Source organism: Aspergillus neoniger (assembly GCF_003184625.1).
Source record: "Aspergillus neoniger CBS 115656 unplaced genomic scaffold BO87scaffold_49, whole genome shotgun sequence".
Classification (NCBI taxonomy): domain Eukaryota; kingdom Fungi; phylum Ascomycota; class Eurotiomycetes; order Eurotiales; family Aspergillaceae; genus Aspergillus; species Aspergillus neoniger.
In genome coordinates, this window is record NW_020291177.1 from 13864 (window position 1) to 27637 (window position 13774).

Here is a 13774-nt window from a genome sequence, read left to right on the forward strand (position 1 = left end):
GGTAGCCGCTTCGATAGGGAGAGCAACGGAAGAGGCAGCAGAACAACCCCCATTAAGAACCTAGATGGGAGATACCGGCAAATGTCAGTCGGAGGGAGATATTCAGCGAAGAACCCAAACTTGGGACCTTCCATGTGGCGGTGGCAATACAATACAGTGGAAATGGTTGAGGGTGTATCTTAGGAGCAAAAGAAACGGAGAACCAAAAACCAGCGCTTGAGTGCTATGGAACACTGCGCAAGGGAGGAAAGGATGAAAGTGAAGGGAGGTCCAGACTCAGTGCTAGTAAGAAACTAAGAAACAAATGATGGATTCACTACCGGTGTATTATGGGCTAAGCCAACTTACTGGAAATATGCAAACACCCAATGCTCCCCAATACCTTGAAGTTATATGATGGTAGTGGTTATGTGGGTAGTAGCTAGAATAGTGAGGAATATATGTATTGGTTCTTCTTTTGAGAATAAGATGATGGAGGGGGAGGATTCGTGAAGGAATGATTCGAAGAGGGGGTGGTAAATTCAGTAAGCTTTCAAGTAGCCGTGGCTCGTGAAGAAGTGAAGAAGAGGGAGAAAGGGAAGAAAAGAAGAAAGCCAGGCCGTAGCCGGCAGGGATGTTGGGAAGCGCAACCTGACAAACGGTTGGTGATTGAAGGGCGGAGGGGATGAAGAAGAGGAGGAACGGGACGATTCCAGTGGAAAGAAGGGGGAGGAGGGGGAAAAGGGAGAGAGGGAGAGAGCCTTTAACAACAACAAGAGAGCACAAGGAAAGGAATGAAAGCTTGGGAAGGTTTTACCCCACAAAACCACCTCGATTGACTCTTGACCGTGGGCCAGAACGGGTCTAGCCTTCTTGGGCAGGGTGCAGCTGAACGGTGAACCAGACAAGACGATCCGGGGTCGATGATTCATGAGTCGTCCATCCATATAGACCCATTAATTAGAGATCATCTACAAAGTACCTAAATTTTTACCACTGGTTTGTTCTCTTCACAACTTGACGTTGAAGTAAAAGGAGAAGCCGTGAGTACCTTTTATCAGTATCACTCATGAGTATTCTTTCCGGTCACAAAAGTACTGTTTTGGCTGTTGTTGAATTTACTCAAAAGTAGGCAAGGGTAGGAAGGATGCGGCATGTCTGGTATGCATGGCATGCCAAAAGTACATACCTTACATAATACTGTTGTTCCTTAAGAAAATACCATATAAACCCGGTATGTTACGTACGGGTATTATTCTCTATGCATATTAGACATTCGTATGTATGATGATACGGTATTGATTTTCACCTATCCTTTTGCGGAAGCACTACCGAGTACAACTGCAACTCATATTTGAAATATATATATTGATCTTGTTATGCGCTTATGAGAGCTGTGTTGGGAGCTGTGCCTTTTTTATATCGAGCTAGAAAACATGCCAATACTCATATACCACGTGTCAAGTCTGTGGGCGTTTTTTTATTTTGCTTTTCTATTGGTCTTTTGTTTATACCCCAGACCATGTCCGTTTTTGTTGTTCTTCTAAGGTAGTATAGCTTTCTATATAGATATGGCGTAGATAAGGTACGTGTACTGTCTTATCTCGGCCTCAGTGATTGAGGATTTATTCGTATACCTCTGGTCTTTGGCCAGTCCTCAGGATGTGTGTTTCCTTATCCGGGAAGCAGAGGGCGTGTGGCCCTAGAGGCAGACATACTCCAGGTGAAGCATGTCCGCTTTCGACACACTCCCAGTGGGAAGGTCTCTCGGGGCAGTACCAACTTAGGCTGCAACAGTATGGCGCCGGACGATTCGTTTTTCAGCATCCCAATCCATCTGTTCCTCCCTTCTTCTCACCCTCTGCCCTTTGTCTTTTTCGCTTATGCTTCTTCAAGTCTTCATCGCGGTGGTCACATTCCTTCTCACGTTTTCTCCTGAAGGATATGCAGTGTGTCCTAGTCTTGAGGCTGTGAGTGGAATAACTGCAAAAGTTTCCACCCCACCTCCGGCTCGATCTCCGTACCGTCGCGAGCGATCTTCACTTCTCGATTTGAGTTCCAGGGATTCCGCAACCCTCTGGTACGATGAAACGGAACTCGTGTAGTCGAAAGCCATCGAATTCTGAACGGCTTCCCAATCAATTGTGCCCCCATATCTGTAGCTTCTTCCGCCTTTTCGTGGATAACCTTCTCCTTCTCCTTCTCCTTGCTCGCACCGCTCTCATCCTCTGAGGTCTCCGCCTCCCAGAATATGGTCCCCCGCGCACTGTCGTTGATTATTCGTCCGTTAGGCGCAGTGGATGTTGCTGGAGTGGGCGTCACGTCTAGAGCCTCAGGATCAGGGGGGTTGTCCAGTCGCGAGGGCATCTCCATAGCCAAGTTCTCGTCATCTTGTATCGGCGACATCATACGGGCATATCCATAATATTCACCTGACTTATTGGCGGAAAAGATGAGATAGACATCATCAGCATTCTGCTAAGTGGTCAGCGATCTATTATTCTCGCCTGTCGACAAGAGTTATCTGGTGGGGACACAGAGCTCACCTCGTAAGCCTCGTTTAGCTGCTTCTCATTATGAGTTTGAGTGGCCCAGATATTGTTCTGTCGACTGATTTCAAGGTCATCAACACTTAGGCTTTTGACTATAAAGTATCTGCTAGGGACCCGAGCGTGCGAAAGGCTACCTTCTGTAGCCTTCTTCTCAGTCACAGCGTCCGATGGCTTGGTTTCTTCTTCTTGATATATAGCAGGGGTAGAAGAGCCCATAGATTCAGTATTGGAACCCAGCGAAACAGCCCCTTGGCGTAGCCGACATACAAGACGTGCTCCATGGAATCTAGAGTCGTTGAATCTTGACAATGCTGCAGCACAGGCGGCCTCCGTTTTGTAATTAATGAATGCGCAGTTACTCTTAGAGATGAGGAAGACGCTCTCGAGTTCCTTTGTGGCGTCCTGAGAAAAGTAGTCCTTCAGGTCAACAATATTGGTACCGGGAGGAAGATTGCCGACCCACAGTGCATGTCCAGATTGCTTTGGCTTTCGCGGCGGTCCCCTTGGAGCACTTGACGTAGTGGTATTAGATGAATGCGATCCTGAGTCTGGTATACCGAAGTCATGTCAAAAACACATAACTCGCTGCTCGCATGGTCGGGCCCAGACTTACCAGCAGAAAATGTTTGAACGGGGTGGGGCCTCATAGGTGTTGATCCGTCCACGATGGTCTTGGAGACGTCATATTCCAGATCCAGACGCCGTTGCTTATTTTCTTTCCCCAAGCCGGGTGTCAATTTGGTTTTTGGACCCAATGTGTTCCGAGGCTGAACGCGTGGCTGCAGTTGCACTGGAGATGATGTAGTCGGAGGACCCGGGCCGTGTCCAAGGGCTGCTGTGTATGTGGTCTGGGTGTAGTAATTTGGACCGTATCCAGATTGGCCAGGTATATGGACATTCATGTGAGCGGCTGAATGGGGCCCCAAAGACTGGTAACCCGCCGCACCGGGAGGCAGAAGAGGGTCCTCGGGTTGCTGCTGAAGATAAGGCGTGTATACCTGATTGAAGGGACCGTTGAAGGCCATATTAGGATTCATTGGAGGCCCAGTAAATGACGGCAATGGCTGCATTGCGTATACAACGCCGTGAGGGTGAGCTGTCGGAACAAAGGGCTGCTGAATATGATGCTGCTCATATAGGATGGAATGGCTCTGATACCCAGGCAATGCGGATCTCATGTCCCGCATGCTAAGAGAAGGCGCCCCTCCCCGTGCGGCCTGTGCCATCTGGGCCTGTGATTTGGGATATTGTTGGTCATTATCCGATCGAGGAGCTTCGCGGGAAGTGGTGATTGTCGACACTGAGCCAGATTTCAGTTCTACCAAAGATCCCACAGAGCGATTATCCCAGGTAAGAAACATACCTGATTGTGGAGGAGGCTCCTCTACTTCATGCGACTTATTGAAGGCCTGTGGTTTGGCTCCGTTCGGACCCCCCTGCGTTGAGTTCGAGAGAGCCGAAGGAGCGTCACCATTGGGATATGTCATGATAGACACAAACAAACGATAAACCCAGCACAGGCACACTCCTCCACATGATTAGTTGAATCATCTTAAATATACCTGGGGGGTTCGGAAGCCTAAGGGGGGGGGCTGGCGAGGGACTGGTGCAACAACTTACCTTGCCCCAACCTGTGGGTTCAAGTACGCTCTAAAATTTGCGGGCAATAATTCCGCTGGGGAGCCAAGTGATGTGCCTAGGATATGCAAACACTGGTTAGAACCTTGACGGTGTCTTAAAGATTGATTACTTCCACAAAAAGTTCAGACGGTGTGCTTTGCAAAGTAAAGGGACGATGAATTGCAAATGCCCACAAGCGAGGAAGACTGATAGCCTGAGGTTGCGGTAAGAAGAGACAAGAAGAAAAAGAAGAAGACGAAGAAGTAAGAGGGGGGAGAAAAAGCCACAAACAACAAGAAGGATCAATAAGAGGGTGGAAAGGTCCCCGACAACTGGGTCGCGTAAGAGGGCATGGACGAGTGGGATTACTGACTTGTACAAGCAAGAACGTGAGAAAGAAGGACGCGGGATCTACACATGAACCAATAGAACAAAGTGATGTAGGCCAGAGAGGATATGTAGAGTGAAGAAGAGAAACACTTAGACGAATATAAGAGGTTGAGCGAGCACACCAAAACACAAGGGAAGGTCCGCCTGACATCTGAGTGCTAAATCGTCAGGTTCTTTTTGGGGGCAAACAGTGCAGTTGTAGGACTGGGCGAACGAAGACACGGGGCCACTCAGTGAAAGATACACGCACGAATCGCCGCGCTGCCTTAAGAAAAAAGGGTGGAGAACAAATCAAGCGTGGAAAGGATTATAAACGGGACAATTGGGTATCAGAGACATAAAAAAAAGGGAGGGGCATAGGCGGCTACGCGCACAGAGGCACGGTGCAGAACCACGACCAGGAAATAATATCCATAGGCCAGGGCAAAAATAAGACAGTATAGAAAGATGCACGAGGGGAAATCAGATGGTATATAGCAGCAACTTCCAGGCTCTTTTACGCCACAGAGACCAGAAAACGAGCGTCGCGGCGAAGAGAGACGTAGGGCACAAGCACTGTGCCGTAGTGGCCCTTAATCACGCCAAAAGACGATGGGTCACTGCAAATTGAAGGGAATAGGGTGTCTGTCCCTCGAGCGCCTGTGGCAACCACCACAGAAGCCGCGTTCTCCTTCCCCCTGGCAGTTCCAAAGGTATAGGAAAATTGGCAGACATTTGTGACTGTTGAGGTGGATTATCCAGGGATTGGTAGGGGAAGGCAATTAATTGCGAAAGGGTGTGTTCTCCCCCATGGGCGTTGAGCCAGGGGGATGGGTGGGTGAACTTGCAAAGTGAAGGGTGAAGGGAAATGACACACCAAACAGTCCTGTGGGATCGCAACCGAAGGAAAGGAAAAAGAAACGGAAGAGGAGGGGGACAGATAAAGACGACTATCGCCAAACATACCTTAGGATGTGAACAGGCAGGGAGAGCGATGACAGAAAGACCGTGCCCCCCACGATGATAACAGAAAGAGGAGCACCCTGCAATCAACAGTTGGTGGCTTTGATGTCGGTGACGGGAGAAATAATCACGATAATAATGAATAATCCTTGTGTAGACGCACCGTAGCCAGGCCTGAAGCGGAGACTATGGAGAAGGAGGGCCCTTCAGACCAACCAGGTCAGCAGAGCCCAAGTAGTCCAACGGATCTTCTGACCGTCAGAGCTCGGAAGGGCAGGTCCTTCACAGCCAGGTGGGTAAAGAAGACTATCGGAACGGAAATGAGGGCAATAATGGCCCCCCCCCCCCCTCCTAGGGACGTTTTGTCAGAACCCAAGCCAAGTCTATATTGGTGACTGGCCGGTGGTGGCGCACAGAGGATCGTGAGACCGTGAAAGCCCAATGATCTGGACTCCTGTCTCTCTGCCTTCCTCCGCCCTTCTCTCTCTTTTCTTTCTTCCCCCCTTTGTGGCTGTGGCTCCCTCCAGCCTAGAGGATATCCACAGTTTAAAAATCGGGGCTGCGATGCGGATCGGGCCTTGCTTCAACGCTTTTAGTTCTTTTCCCATGCAGAGGCCCAATCAACTACCACACACGTATCAACAACAAGCTCGATCCCGATCTTTTCCCGGAATTTTCACCCAGACACAGGCAAGAACAAAAATGTGGTTTGCTCGTACCGGGGATCCGGAGGGAAGAGAGGTAGCGAAAAAGACGCCGATGAAGTCAACTGGCCACCAGAAGAAGAGGCCCTCTCGACCTATTTTATTTTTTTTTTCGCGATTTTCCAAGATGATTGTGGATGCACAAGGGAAGACAAGAGTCTAGGGGAAGGTTGAGGATGAAAAAGGTACAATGGAAAAACAGGGGTTGGAAGCACAGGGAAAGATAGGACGGGGAAAATCAATACCACGACCACAACCACAAGAAATAATAATAATAGTAATAATCATAATAATAACAACAACAATGATAACAATTGTAGTAATGGCAGTAATCGTAGTGATAGGGGAATCGATAGACGAAAATAGAATAAAACAGACAATTATGGGAATGGAGAGGAGAGCATCCACATGGGCAAAAAGAAAAAATATAAGGAAAAGGAAAAGAAAGGAATAAGATGAACAAGATGGAGAGAGAAAGAGAGTATACTCCAATCACACTGAGCGGGAAAGTGGCTCACTTCAGGAAGAAGGCCCGGAAAGGTGGCATGTCCCCCCCTCCCAAAAAAAAAAAAACGACGAAACAGCCACATTCATTGAGAAATGGGGACTGCGTCGTGCTTAGGGTTACTTGGGTTAAGTCAAAAGGTCATTTGGCAAGAGGGTGAAATGGACGGTCTCGATGGCATCGATGGCTTTTGAGGAAGGCCATGATTGGGTACCGGAATTCTGTCCCCAGCCGGTGGAATCCATGGATCTTCCTCTGACAGTTTAAAAAAGGGATTGCCAGTGATATTGCGAGGACCCAAAGGAGCGCAGCCAACCCGCTTTGGTGGTATGAGTTAGTAGTAGGTAATGTTGTAGTAGTAAATGACACTGCTGGAAGGTGGCAAATTCGAGAGGGTCCTGCATGTACTGGTTCCGAGCGTTTGATGGGCCTTAGCCCGAGGTGCATGCGTGGCAGTGACCATCGGGATTGACAGCTGCAGGAAATTTATAGCTCCAGAAAAGAATTGATCTACAGCGCGACACCACTCGCCAGCATGTGTCTTTTTTAATTTTGTTTGCTTTTCTTCTCTTTTTGCTCCGTGGTTACAGCTGCCCTTAGGTCTGTGTCGACGGCGGTCACTAAAACGACGTACTTAGTACTAGTAGTAAGCTGAAGAATCGGGGTTTCTTATTGGATGATCGGAGGATCTAGGTAGCGTTTAAGAACTTGAGATGCATTAACAATCAACATCATAAGGAAGAGAAACTGGACCGAAGTGTGTGGCGATTGCAGATTCCAGAAAAGCTAGGTAGATAATTTTGCAGGTCTTCCTTGAAACATTTACCGAAAAGAGAAGATGGCAATAACAAAAGATAATAATAGATAGAGGGAAACAGAACGTGAATGGAGAAAAGACCAGATGAGTTTCGGGGGAAGACCGTTCGGGAAAGCGACATGCAATTGGAAAGGGGAAAGAAGTGGGGAGGAGGACAGGGAGGGGTGTGCAGTTGGGGGAGGGAAAGAAAACCGTATGAAAAGAAAAAAAAAAAAAAAAAAAAGAAAAAAAAAAAAAAAAAATAAAAAAAAAAAAAAAAAAAAAAAAAAAAAAAAAAAAAAAAAAATAGTAGTTTTTTTTTATGTCTCTCTTTTAAAAATAAAATCGACCCAAGATTGCCATCAACATCATTATTATCAACAGCGCACGACAAAATCATGTTGATAATAATTGATGGTAGGGGAGGTAGGAGGTAAAACCGTAAAAAAAAAAAAAAAAAAAAAAAAAAAAGGAAAAGAAAAAGGGAATAGAAGAAAAGGTAAATGGAAACAAAAACCACTGGCCCGTGTGCATATACACTTCTTCAGATTTGTTGCTCTGCTGTGTTCGGGGACGGGGGCGTGGAAGAATAGTAAGAGAGAAACTTAAGCCACGGCCAGCCCTAAGACCAAATAGACTGGAGGTGGTGGGGAAATAAGAACAAGGCATTGGTGATACTGCGTACCGTGATTGTCGAAGCTCCAGACGTTGTTCGGGATGGGTCACCCATATCCCGTCATGGTCCATGGCTCATTGTTATGCGGGATCAAGGATCGGTTCACCTCATAACTAGTCATTCTGAAAGCTGATAGGAAGGAAAAGAGAACAACGGGGAGCGATTGTGGAGGCAAAAGTTGGGATGGGGGGGGGTTGGGGTTACTGTGAAGAGAGGGAAAAAAAAAAGAAAAAGAAAATGAAAAAAGAAAGAAGTAGAAGAAATCGGCGTTTGTCTTCATGGACTTTATTTTCTTCTTCTTCTTTTTCTTTTTTCCCCCTTCAAGTACCTTCAAAGAATAGTATATAATGACGGACTCATTGTAATAGTAATAATAATTAAAGGATGGTGATGGCGAAAGCTAACCTTAGTACAAAATAGTCTGCCACCTGACCAGGCAAGGGTACTACATTCCCACTAGGGCCCGATCTCCATCCCGCCCAGTGAGCATTACCTCCTACCTACTACTACTGTGTACAGCGTCAAAACAACCACTCCTGCTGCTCGGCTTTCTGCGGGAGTTGTGGCACGTATGCAGCCCATCCCTCCCCCCCTTTTCTTTTGGTTGTGGCTGCAGGCCCTGTAGGTTATGAAAGCCTCTATGGGGATGCGATCATCCTGCAGAATTCTTCTGCCTGCATCGTAACCACAAAATGAAGTAGCTTTGGTCCTCTAAAGTAGTACATGTTAAATATGAAAGTCCTTCTTTTTCTTTTTTCTTTTTTTCCCTATTTACTCAAACAGAGGAAATTAGAACAACAGCCACTAGTGCTGTGTAGAGGATACGGATCCAATATAAGTGGCCTCTCAAAGTAGTAGTGAAAAAATCCGGCACTGTTGCCCCTCTATGCAATACATTCGGTACTCATATTGTCCTCCCGGGTCTCCAAGATTAGCTACTGTAGTACTTTTATCGTCTGCATGGGAATATGGCACTTCTAGTACGTACCAAGATTTGAAATCCGCTCAATCTGTGGTACTAGGACCAAGGACCTTAACATTTGGTTCTCCCGTTGAACTGGTTATACTTTATATATATTAGCCTGTTTCGCTTTTCACCGGTTGCTCCTCGTCGGTTCATTCTTCCGTCGCCTGGAGCTTCTGATCTCCCTTGATCCATTCTTTCCCACCTCCACCCCCTTCTTGTGTCTTGGTTCCTGTTTTTTTACTATTATTCGCTTCTTCTCTGCTGATAGCCATCCCTTTACCCGTTCCTGAATCCAGCCCCATCCTTTGAAACACTGTCTATTGCCTATTTGGTATCTGGAAATTTGTGGCACCGCATGTACCGGAGTATTTCGTACTAGCAGTGCTTCGGAAGGCTCCACACCTGATTTGGGGGACCGGATGGGATACCAGCCAATCAATGCAACACCACTTCAACTTCATATCGTCCTTTTCCGGAAACCCCTTGGTCCAATCCGAGCCGCCACCAGCGGCGTGGCTGGGTCCTTCGTAGCATATGTCGCGGTCAGCACCATGGCAAAACCCCCACTATCAATACTTTTCCGAGCTCTCTTTCTTTCATTTTTTTTTTCTTCCCACTTCTCGTCTCCTTCTAGCCCCAGGCGCGTCTTCTGCTGGGGCCACTGTCGTTATTTTATTTAATCATTTTATTTTGACTTTTTCACTTTTCGGGGGTTGATCCCGAACGGTTGTATGAGTCAAACAACCACAACTAGTAGATAAAGACCCCAATGATCAAACCCAGGATGGGAAAATGGACGAGTTTGCTAGGGTGCAGAAGTCCGGCGCAGAACCAATGATAGCTGCAGGAGGCTGCTGACGACGGTGCTCCTACTAAGGTCACGCTAAGCGGCAGTTTTGTTGAAGTGGAGATCGCGCTGCCTTTTGCGACTTGAGACCTGAATTTGTTGAAGTCGTTGAAACTGTCTCATTATAAGTGGTAGAGTTGGAGAAAGACAGCAAGGCTTCTCTGAAGGCCCCTTTGGCCTTGTTGGGTACTTTCATGCCTTTTGGTACATGGCGTGTCCTTCAATCCAAGCTCCGACCGGGAATCTTTTCTGAGATGCAAGGAGAATTCCAAGGAAAGGGACGATCTTCTGTATAGGCTACCTTTATATCCATCAGTTTCAATACCAGAAGGAGTCTGCCAAAGTGACTCTTTCATAATGACATGTTCTATAGGTGGTCTGGGATGTCGGTCGACACAAAGCTACTGTGTGATGCGTGACAAGAGTACTGCTCTCATAGCCTTGTTAGGATGCCTGAATGGTGCCCAAATGCTCAAATTCTCTAGTAGTCGCTGAATGTTAGCATTCGAATACATCTATTCTGTACCTATACCTCGGTATTGAGATAATAGCTATCAGCGAGCAGGGGAATCAGTGTACACAATACTATTCGCGTGGTTACCGGTTTAGATACGACTAGAAACCCCCAGACTGGGTAAGTAGTAGTAAGTACTCACACGTACCACTAGTAGATACGTAAGCTTAATATCCTAGTATAGAATACTCCCTGTCTAGTAGAGATGATGCTCCAGTTCCAATTGGTAACCACACAATCTCTTCGCCAGAAATAATTTTCCAGCCAGAATTCCATGGCATCAATAAAATGTTGACGCCCTTTTCTGATGTGGGAGAGATTCCCGAGAATCGATCGTTCCAGAACCTCCCCAACAGCCTCAAAGCTTCAACCATGGCGAATCAGCAGCAGCCTCTACCTACCTTTCTACCACAATTTGCCTCGAGCCTCCCGAAAAGAAACAAGAGGGACAAAAGGGAAACCAGTCGATATGATCTTAACGATGGGTTTCACACAGTGTCACCCTTCACCGAGCCATTGGCTCGTTCACCTAAGGCTGTGTAGTCACTAAGCATGCTTCTCCGGCCAGCTTTGCAGAGGCCATCATGCATGCTTCAGCCAGGTAATGCACCCACCCAGGATTGAAAGCCCCTCTTCCCTTTCACTATTCTTGGTATCTGATCAGTCTGTTGGAGAAATGTTTGAGATACACAACACAGGGTCTGCACCCACTTAGAATATGCGGATTCTTCATCCGTCTCGGCTATCATTCTGTTCCCGCTATACGGAGTTGTGAACTGTCACGACTATCACTGCCATAACTCACCAGAAAGATGGAACCATTCGGCCCATTGCAGGCCAATTTCGAGCTATGAACTAACTCCTGTTGCATTAGCACGGACCCATCCAATCTCGGTGAAGCCCCATTCTGTCGACCGTGCCTGGTACCTTACTATAGAAGTAGGGGTGGTGGATGATGCGATAGGTATACAGTGGTCTCAACAATGAGTGATTCATGCACATCAGGTACACCGTATGGCATGATCGATCAATCTCTCTCACAGAAAGGGGGGGGGGAAAGTGGAATGGAATTTGCCACCCAAGAGGAGACAGACAGGTGGAAACCAACTCCATCATGGCGGGGATTGACATGGGACTAGCCAAGTGGGTAATGGATGTGTGTGTAAGTGTGTGGGTGTTTGTGTGCTGCGTGTGTGTGTGTGTGTGTGTGTGCGCGTAGACTGACTTGAATGCATTATTCAAAGCACACACCACAAAGGAGCTCTTCTCCTGCTCCGCCCCCCCCCCCCCCCCGGGGGCTTGCAAACCACAGACCATCCAAGCAAGCTTCCCCCCTCCACTTCAATTCATTATATTGTCTTCGCCCCAAATTGGATCTCAAGATCATTCCCGACCAGGTGAGGGGGTTTGGAATCTCATCGAAGGAAAAGATTGACCGCGATCGTCCGTTTCTTTCCACCGCGGCTGCCCTCTCGAACGCCACGCCGAAAGCAAATGAATATGACGTCATCGAATGCTCTTGAATGGGGCCGCGAACACCTCGCATCCTCCAGCCTTCTCGTACCGCCTCCTCTACGGCCTTTGTTGATTCGAGCATTCGGAAAATGAGAAAATGGATGTGGGATCCCTACAGCCACTGCGTCGGTACCTCTGCCTGACTATGAATAACCCACCAATTGGTACCGGGAAAACGCTGGACCATCTCACCACGGGACGAACGATCCGCTCATCGATTTCATCATCGGCCGACTAAAATTCAATATACATGGCCCTGAATAGCTATGCATGACCGCATCCGATCCGAGTTTTAGGTGGGAAGGTCTGACTACGGTACACAGCACACTCAGGTCCAGCGCCGACCCTGCCACTAATAACTAGCATGGATGCTGTCTCTAATTTTCGTTAGTATCTGCCTGCACCACTCCATAGCACGAAGTCCCAGGCTCGTCTCCACAAACGGGAAACGCCATCTCGCCAGCTCATCCCCTTTGAGGTATTAGGCGCTGCGGTGGCTTGTGTAGAGCTACTGCGATCGTCCAATGGGGGCGTCGGTGGCTCTGTAATTCGCACGAGGGGGGTTAGATAGTGATGCCTGTCGCCGACATCATGCGCGCTTATCAACTCGGCTCGGCGGCGGCATGTGTCCCTTCATCCGCCAGGACCGCCAGGCAGGAGGATCATCCTCATCCTGTCGGATACCAGTCACACCGAAGGACACAGGTCAACTACGGTGGCAAAAGCACATTGCAGAGGCTGCGCCAGCTGATTACCACCCCCTGTTCAATCAGAATTCCCTTACAATGGATTCGCGTGCGCAGCTTTTCCTCATGGGCAAGGGCTCCACTACTACTGTGTGTAGTCATGCTACGATAGGTTCCTTCTCAGCCGATGTCTTAGCCTTCTTTCTACGTCGCATAATGTTCTGCTCACCGTGTTCCACCATCTTGCCGTGTTTCTGTGCCACTTCATTCTCGATGGCGTTGGATTCGGCCTCCCGACCTTCTTCACATCCAAAAGGGCGAGCTCCATTCCGCCATATTTCAAAGGATTATGACCGCGTGGCGCAGTCCACCCTATGTGTGAGATTTTTGTGAGGCGAGACGACTGCTCTGGATCTAGCTTTCTCTGGGAGGGTTCATTTCAAGTTACCTACGAGCCATAGTCTATGACAGGCACGCTGCGAACTTTTTCTACAGGCCTGACGGGGATAGGATATTGACTAATCAGGTGTATAGTCTGCGGGAGTGTTTAGAAGCTCATATACGACATGAATGTTCATTAGTATCAGCTATCAGCATAGCAGAACAGGTTCTGGGTCTAGGTGGGTGAAAAGCTCGAACACAAGCGTACGATGCCGGACCAGCCGGATCTTGCTCGAGTTTACGTAGCACTTCCGAAGATAAACAGGTGACATCAGCTGACAAAAGGTGAAATGACCACCTTGCAAAATGAAGGTTGGGTAGAAGGAAAACAGGGGCAAGGCAGAGAAGACGATGGGGGTGAAACACGGTGGATCGTGGTGGTGGCAAAAGGAAGTAAGACCGGGGGTGCTCCCCATGTGTCAGGGAGAATATATCAACAGAAAGAGACAAAAAGACCAAGTGTATATTGTTGCATACCGACAGAAGCATATTGTTCCGCCGGCAGCTATGCAGACTGCAAACGTCTCAAACAAGAGCTTCAACATCACGTCGTGTCTACTTGAGCTTCGTTATAATTACTATTAAGGAATAGTCCCACCAACATGTCTGGGAGAAAGGGCTCATGAATAATGTAAAAATA

General features: G+C 47.8%; 4 protein-coding genes across 4 annotated transcripts; 1 reads left to right on the forward strand and 3 right to left on the reverse strand.

The window, feature by feature from the left end:
* Positions 1-1935: 1935 nt before the first annotated feature.
* On the reverse strand, positions 1936-4018 carry BO87DRAFT_319823 (putative YT521-B-like splicing factor; the record flags this gene model as incomplete). The annotated part of the gene is made up of 4 exons (XM_025619868.1): positions 1936-2454; positions 2526-3079; positions 3145-3831; positions 3895-4018. The coding sequence occupies 4 exons, from the start codon at positions 4016-4018 to the stop codon at positions 1936-1938; spliced, it is 1884 nt and encodes a 627-aa protein (XP_025474867.1).
* Positions 4019-5274: 1256 nt separating this feature from the next.
* BO87DRAFT_401315 (uncharacterized protein) lies at positions 5275-6091 on the reverse strand (the record flags this gene model as incomplete). The annotated part of the gene is made up of 3 exons (XM_025625599.1): positions 5275-5486; positions 5520-5563; positions 5880-6091. 3 exons carry the CDS (start codon positions 6089-6091, stop codon positions 5275-5277), a joined length of 468 nt encoding a protein of 155 aa, XP_025474868.1.
* A 1748-nt stretch (positions 6092-7839) lies between these two features.
* Positions 7840-8517, reverse strand: BO87DRAFT_181381 (uncharacterized protein). The gene has a single exon (XM_025618411.1). The coding sequence runs from the start codon at positions 8233-8235 to the stop codon at positions 7885-7887; it is 351 nt and encodes a 116-aa protein (XP_025474869.1). The 5' UTR covers positions 8236-8517; the 3' UTR covers positions 7840-7884.
* Positions 8518-12580: 4063 nt separating this feature from the next.
* BO87DRAFT_401316 (uncharacterized protein) lies at positions 12581-13154 on the forward strand (the record flags this gene model as incomplete). Its single annotated transcript, XM_025625600.1, has 3 exons — positions 12581-12712; positions 12829-13071; positions 13125-13154. The coding sequence occupies 3 exons, from the start codon at positions 12581-12583 to the stop codon at positions 13152-13154; spliced, it is 405 nt and encodes a 134-aa protein (XP_025474870.1).
* Between the last annotated feature and the right edge of the window lie 620 nt (positions 13155-13774).

Bases quoted from the DNA above. Each gene is read 5' to 3' on its own strand.
- BO87DRAFT_181381 (XM_025618411.1), bottom strand. From the start codon at position 8,235: ATGGACCATGACGGGATATGGGTGACCCATCCCGAACAACGTCTGGAG.